This window comes from Electrophorus electricus, unplaced genomic scaffold (genome assembly GCF_041902795.1).
Source record: "Electrophorus electricus isolate QZ-2024a unplaced genomic scaffold, ASM4190279v1 Scaffold227, whole genome shotgun sequence".
NCBI lineage: Eukaryota > Metazoa > Chordata > Actinopteri > Gymnotiformes > Gymnotidae > Electrophorus > Electrophorus electricus.
The window spans coordinates 1-7,500 of NW_027658507.1; the positions used below are offsets into that span (position 1 = coordinate 1).

The 7,500-nt window shown below is 44.9% G+C and overlaps 1 protein-coding gene across 3 annotated transcripts in view; it reads left to right on the top strand.

Moving 5' to 3' along the window:
* Nucleotides 1–172: 172 nt before the first annotated feature.
* LOC113588535 (sushi domain-containing protein 2) overlaps nucleotides 173–7,500 on the top strand; it is a 20,548-nt gene continuing 13,220 nt past the window's right edge. For 2 of the 3 annotated variants that reach the window (XM_035530210.2, XM_027027750.3), the window contains exons 1-11: nucleotides 173–612; nucleotides 790–982; nucleotides 1,616–1,764; nucleotides 1,972–2,139; nucleotides 2,983–3,157; nucleotides 3,316–3,517; nucleotides 3,810–3,895; nucleotides 5,046–5,314; nucleotides 5,729–5,872; nucleotides 6,597–6,755; nucleotides 7,242–7,490. In XM_035530210.2, the coding sequence (XP_035386103.1) occupies nucleotides 534–612; nucleotides 790–982; nucleotides 1,616–1,764; nucleotides 1,972–2,139; nucleotides 2,983–3,157; nucleotides 3,316–3,517; nucleotides 3,810–3,895; nucleotides 5,046–5,314; nucleotides 5,729–5,872; nucleotides 6,597–6,755; nucleotides 7,242–7,490 (1,873 nt within the window). In that variant the 5' untranslated portion in view covers nucleotides 173–533. The remainder of the gene's footprint in view (nucleotides 613–789; nucleotides 983–1,615; nucleotides 1,765–1,971; nucleotides 2,140–2,982; nucleotides 3,158–3,315; nucleotides 3,518–3,809; nucleotides 3,896–5,045; nucleotides 5,315–5,728; nucleotides 5,873–6,596; nucleotides 6,756–7,241; nucleotides 7,491–7,500) is intronic. The other variant, XM_035530211.2, reaches the window with a different exon arrangement.

A 7,500-nucleotide genomic window follows, 5' to 3' on the forward strand; every position in this document is an offset into this window, starting at 1 on the left:
TTCTTTGGGAACTTTGTTACATAAATGTTTGTCTGCTTACACATGTGTCCTGCCCTTTGCAATCGAATTCCTGAACACAATATTTGACGTCATATTACCCGTAATAAACCTCCGTTTGAGTTTACCGATCACGCTAGTGAAGGACTTTAATTTTGAAACGACTTGCCCGTCATGCCGATTAAATTATGTCGTGGGATTCCTTCAACTTTCACGCGAACTATATTGAATGTGATATATTGCTTTTATATATTATATTCAGCGCGATAATTAGTCCGGCATATGTTTTTGCCAGACGCATGTACTTAATACTGCTGTTAAGTCGGCATTTTTCGGTAGTGCAATGCAGTGACTTTTGTCTTTGTAAATTGCACGCGCTTAACGGTTAAAGAGTAACGAACCTTCCATATCCTCGAGCCCATTACACGTGTTATCGCAAGGACCTTTGTCACAATGTCAGGACTGAATTATTAATTCGCGATTGTGGACGGACAGTCTACTAAAAAGTAAAGTCCTTGAAGTCGGTTGTTGTCAGGATGTTGCGCTACTGCCCCAGCAGACTTCTCCGCTCATTAGTAACACTGATGTGCGTTCATCTGCTCTCAGAAACGAATGGTGAGTCAGTGGAACGACCCGTGAACACAAATACCGCACTCATTCCAGGCTTTTTGCTATTAAAAATTGCTTTTTAATTAATTTGAAATGATTAAGTTGACCGCATATATGAATTTAAATCCCTTGCAATATCTTCCTGGTTAAATATTAGTGAAACGTCCACTGTTTATTCTCCAGCTGACTCTTGTGAAGGACATTGCGGTGAGAAAGTGACATGTTCCTGTCACCCGACACGCGAACGTTTGCCGGATTGTGGAGGTGTTAAGCAGTTTTGCGCGGACTTGTCCCCGCACTCCGGATCTCTTCTCGGAGGCGCGGACTTCAGAATTCTCAATTCAGCATTAGACATGAACGTGAATCTCACGTGCAGGTAGGACGGTCGCGTGCTCTGGGTTTCCGTGGATCAGTGTGAGTGACATCCACAGCTTTACTGAGCAGGTCATGTGCACTTAGCGCATCAGTCTGGATTAGGAATGTGCTATGCTTGTGCACATTTCACCCAGATTGCGACCTAATATGTTGTGTTAAAATGCAAAGTTCTAGAATATAACCTCAAATCTATTCACTGCGGTTATACAAACTAACAAATATACTTCAGTGGAATCTCCTTTAATGAAGGGTCTAGTTCAGTGTTTTTCTGCCACCACCACCTTTAAATCTGTCTGTGGGCAAAGTGTCAGTCTCCATGCTTAGAATCCTGCACTGGGTTCGGAATGAACAGATTAACTGGCCGAATCAGAGCGAGACCATGTTATAGTCCCCGATCTCAGTCCTCAAAAGACCCTCAGATGAACTCACAAAGTTTGTTGATTCCTATCCTGTTTAATTGCCTTGTTATTAAACAACACAACAATATTGATAGCTAGAATAATAAAATCGGTTTATCCTTCAACAGATCCATTCTGAATTTTTAGATGGAGTGAAGGAACAGTGGAAAGATTAAAGGAAGAACCTCGTTTGTTGGTTGACTGTCAGTTTGCCAACAAATTGCTGTCCTCTGCAGGTTTAAATCGGACACAGTGACACGGGGCTACGTGGACACAGGCGGTGTGGGTCACTGTGTGTCTCCCATGCTGTTTGAGACCGGCTGGATTCCATTTGATGTCTCCACAGATGGAGTAACCTACAGCATGGCAGGGAGTTGGCTCTCAGGTGAGGTGTCCGAGACCACGCCCACGGCCCCTCACCTCCTCTTATATAAGTGTGCACTGAGAAGGACTTTTATTTTAGCAGCTCCACTTTGTTTTATCTTTTGCAGAGGGGAGATTTTTCCTAAATCGTGTTCAGTGTTGAATGTATTTATTCATTTTCTCCTTATTCATGTCTGTTGTAAGCATGTGATTTTGTCATATTGATCAGTGCACCACAGCAAGCTGGCGGAGGAGTTTAAGGTCTCCCTGGTCAACGAGACGAAGTGGCAGTATTACGGCACACAGGACGTGGGTGGGGCTTTAGAGATGGTGTGGAACGCTTCACTAATAAATGCCAAGAGAGTTAACGTAGAACTGTGGGGCTACCAGGAGACAGGTGAGAAGATCAGAACTGAGATAGAAGTGCACTGAACCCAAGAGAAAAGCTCTAAAACACTACCGTGGTTTCAAAATGGAGGCGCTTCATGTTCTGTGCATAGATACAAGTGCCCTTATCTAAACACTACTCATCAACTAATTCTCAAGGCTTTTTCTCATATTGCTGGGTGCAGGTGGTACCCTGAGGTGAACAGAGCATGATGCTCTCAGGACTGGGGGATTACACACAGAACCAATAATCCTACAGATTAAAAGTCATTACATATGCTAATGTTTAAGACACATTTAGTGGTTCAAACTGGCTTTCCCAGCACTGTGTGTTAGAATGACCTCAAACTTTTGTGTTTAAAAAAAAAAAGGGTGTTTAATTTATTCTTGGGGAATGGAGGGTAAATCCAGGAAGGCAGAGTGGAAGCTACGAACCGAACGTGCACATACACACAGTCAGAGAGAACGCTAGCGGAGCAGGGAGCCTGGGACTCAGGATGTATGTCTGAAAAGCCCAGACCTGTAAAATATATAAAAATAATAAAGAAAGAAATATGTTTATTAAAAGTTATTCCATTTATCATCGTGTCTGCACTATTTCAGAAAGATTCTGTGTTTGGAATCATATTAGTATCTGATTTCCTATATTGGCAGATTGATTAGTGCACCAGACTAAGCTGAAGTAAACTTGGCATTGATCCAAACCGCAGGCGTCGGTGGTGCAGACGTTGTGTGTCTGTCTGCGTCAGACTTGAGTCAGTAGCACCAGTAGTTTTCATGTTGGTGTCACAGTAACTGGTTGATGGTGACGGAGTGTTTTGGGGCCACCGCTGGGCTCATCTTCCTCTACCAGGCATGCCGTACTCCGACACCTGGCAGGCGGACTGGAGGTATCTTTACTCCGTGGGAAGGGATGTGCCTAATAGCGGGAGCTTCAGGTTTGTGCCTGAGCTGTTGCAGACGCCGAGGTCTGACTGGGATGTTGGCAGCATACGCGTTTGCCCCAGCACTGAGCCTGACGGAGCCCGGTGAGAGCACACAGAGTGCAACCCAGTGTCACATGTCCTTCATCTGTCCTTCATCTCTACTGGGCATTTAAAAATGCTCATGTGATATCATATACTCACAGAAATCACTCAGTGTTGATTGATAGTTCACAGTGGTGTGTGTGTGCGTGCACATGCAGGAATGTGAACGCCCTGTGGAGTGGTGCCCATGCCCTGGCCTACAACCTGGATGAGGCCTTCCGGAAAGACCCTGCAGCCTGGGCCCTGGAAAAATGTCTGCGGTGGGATCAGGAAGAAAAGCGGATCGCCAGCTTCCTGTCGGAGATCACAGACTGCCCCTGCACACTGGCGCAGGCCCGAGCTGACACCGGCAGGTTCCACGTGAGTCCAAGCCGCACTCAGAGTGCTGAAACAGGTGTGTAGGTTAGTCTTAACCTACAGGTTAGTCTAGTCTCAGCTAGAGGAGGTACATCTGACCAGGTGCATGGGGTAACAGCTGTAATATTTGAGTGATAGAATGAATATTTAAATATTTCAAGCTGATACTTTAACTGGAATATTGATTACAAATCCGAAGTGCTGGAGTTCATTACAAGCTCTTACAGCTGAACAAGCATAGTGACTGTCCACATGTTTGTGTTGTGTGTTTGTGTGTTGTGTGGTGATGCTTTAGACCGACTATGGCTGTGACATTGAGAAAGGCAGTGTGTGTACATATCACCCAGGAGCAGTTCACTGTGTCAGAGCCATCCAGGCCAGGTGACACACACACACACACACTCACACTCTCTCACACACACACACACACACACACACTCTCACACACACACACACACTCACACTCACACACTCACACTCTCACTCACACACTCACACTCTCACACACACACTCACACTCTCACACACACATTCACACTCTCACACACACACACACACACACATTCACACTCACACACACACACACACACACACACACACACACACACACACAGACTGTAATGCTGTAACGAAATCGACAGACAGGACAGTGTACACGAACACCAGGAGAACACATCACAGGAACAAACAAAATGATGGGCTAATCAGGGTGAGGATGAGCACTAGATAAATAAGGGAACACAACGAAGCATGAAACAAGTATAAACAGGCCAGAAGAACAAGGAAGGGGAGTACACAGAACTGGGCTACTTAACGAGGGAAACAACAGCCAGGACTAAAATACAGGAAACAGATTTAAAAGTGAAACCAAACAACACTTGCATAACTGAACAAGGGGATTGAAACCTAAAAGGGAGCAAAGCGTTGAGGAAGGAGACTACAGCGGCCAGGAGAACAGAATAAACTTCACGAACATGAACTGGGAGGGCAATACAGACAGAGAGGGCAACGTAAACTGGAGTACTGATAGAATGGAACTAAAGAGATATAACTAAACAACGGGAGAAAGATGAGTGTAAACAGAAAGAGTAACTTGGGATGGAGAGAACAAGTACAGCGTAACCAGAAGTGAGCGAGTCAGAAAATGGGGTAGACAAATTCAGACAATGACCAGCAAACATGAAAGGCGAGGAACAAGGTTTAAATGGACCACAACTGAGGACAAATGGAACAGCTGGAGGTAAAGGGGCGGAGACAGGGAACCATGGAAACAGACGAAAGCTGGAAAACACGGGAAACGGGAGACGCTCCGGTCTGTGAGCGTGACGGAGACACACACACAAACACACACACACAAACACACACACACACAAATGCCATGTTGCCACTGTTGGGTCCCTGAGCAAGACCCTTAACCCTCAATTACTCAAACTGAACTCTGTCTTAATTGTAGCGTCAGATAAATAACTGGTTGTAACTGGTGTATAGAGAGGGCTTCTTCTCACAGCTCTGAGTTGTGTTTCTCCTGAAGCCCTGAGTATGGAGCTGGTCAGCAGTGTTGCTATGACCACACTGGGGCTCAGGTCCTCACCGGGGACTCCATCGGCGGAAGTACCCCCGACCGAGGGCACGACTGGGGAGCGCCGCCCTATAGAAGTCCCCCAAGGGTTCCGGGATTCTCCCACTGGAAGTATGACGTGATCACGTTCTACTACTGCTGTCTGTGGTCAGACAACTGCGACTACTACTTCAACCATCGACCCTCCAGCGACTGCAGGACGTACAAGCCTCCGAAATCTGGTGAGGTCCTGACACCCTCCCACTCCGGGCTGGACCAGGCCGGGCCTGACACAATACCTGATTTACTGTCACCCCAAACCCTTACAGAAGACAATCAGACATTTGGCTGGTTTGACTGGTTTAACTGGGAGAACTATAGCAGTATGCATACAGCTTGCACTGCTGAGGCACATAGCTTTTCTGCGTTCATATGTGGACGTTATTTTAAAGGCGCATTCTACCTACACTTACATGGATGACTAATGACGAGGTATAGACATATAAAACCATTAATTAATAAAAGAAAGACAACGTGATTCCTAAATGATTTTAACTATTTAATAGCACCGTTTCTGTATCACCTTCGTACTGGTATTGGCACGGTGACGCTAGAACTGGCACTCCGGCGTGATCCGTTCTATGTTTCTGTTGCAGCCTCCGTGCTTGGTGACCCCCACTTCCTCACATTTGACGGGGTGACGTACACCTTTAACGGGAAAGGTGAATATCTTCTGCTCCACTCGCTGACCCACGAGCTCACCGTGCAAGGCAGGACAGAACCCATGACGTCAGAGAACGGTAACGTGACCACGTATTTCACACGTTCACCACAAGTCCTGATCTCTGACCACAAGTCCTGAGCATTTGAGCTTCAAATGATGTTGGATATGGTTATATGGCTGTTCCTAGATCAGGTATCCGGTGCATCAGAAACTTGATCCATTTAGCTTTGGGCTTTTACGTTGAAGTAGCCAAACACTTCAACCAACCTTGCAGCCTAGCTATTCATATTAATGTCATATAGAAGCACTTTTACTGTTGTCACATATGTGTTCAAGTGGTTTTTGGTCATAGAATCATTTATTTAATAATAATATAGTTCATTATTTAAATGACAATATTTTTTTTTTTGAAGCTTGTTAATGGTCTCAAACAGGTGTTTGAATTAATCCAAACAATACAAAGGTATCTGCACAGTCAACATCTCTGCATAAGACCACACTTTCTGGGTTCCTCTGGTTTCCTCATCAACATTAGTGCAAATTGTGTACAAATTGAACGGTACAGTTAACGTCTAAAATGAGTGGAAATGAGCACCAAACTTTCACTGCCTACTGTGGAGGTGATATCCAGACCTTCAGTCGCCATGGCGACACCCCCAACTCTAAACCTAGGGCTCATCAAAAAATTTTCCCCATTAGTAAATACAACATTGTGGCGACTTTCTTGTGTGCTTATATTTCTTGAAGTATCATAACTTAATCATAAAGCATCATAATGAGCACGGCGCTTCCCCTTTAAGGATCTGTTATTATGGCGACCCGCCTCTCCTCGGTGGCTATGAGGGAGAATGGCTCTGATGTCATCGAGGTGCGCCTCTCTGATAGGCCGACTCACCTGCAGGTGCTGCTTAACCAGAAGGTGCTTAGCTTCTCTGAACAGAGCTGGATGGACCTGAAAGGTAAAGTCTTATCAAGTTTATCCAAACCTGAGCAAGAGTTCATTTGTTGGTTAAGAAATTGGTTTTTGCTGTTCTTTGTTTTTAGTCATTCTATGTTTGATTAATGGATAATTGATGCATAAAAAGTCTATCATTTTGCAGAATAGACTACAGTTGTTTTGATTATAGTAATAAACATATTCTGCCTCATTTCCAAAATTGATCTCATCTTTCAGCCTAAAGTGAGATCACAACTGTCTTCTTTATTTTATTAAATGTAGCCCAATACTTTCATCTCCACACATTTTAAAAAGTCAACAAATTTATGAAACAGCAATAACAGCCAGATAACGGGTACCTGCCTTCAGTTAATAGTGATTAGACCTAATGGGAATGGTTTTGTATTAGTCATGTACTTCCTCCATGGAAACAGATAAACACTGTGGTCAAGAGCATCCGCTAAATGCTGTAAAGGTAAATGCAGAATGTGTTTCATACCTCTTCTAGGTGCATTCGTTTTCTCATCAGATCCTCAGAATGTGACAGTGATGTTCCCATCGGGAGCAGGGGTCGAGGTCAGGGGCAGAGCGGAGGTCATGACCCTCACTGTCTTACTGCCCCAGGAGTTTAAGCACCACACACAGGGTCTGCTGGGTAACATGAATGATGACCCCGATGATGATTTGACCTCCAGAGATGGGGAGGTCACTTTCGCCAACAGCACTGCCCAGGACATTTTCACCTATGGGGCACGATGTGAGTCACA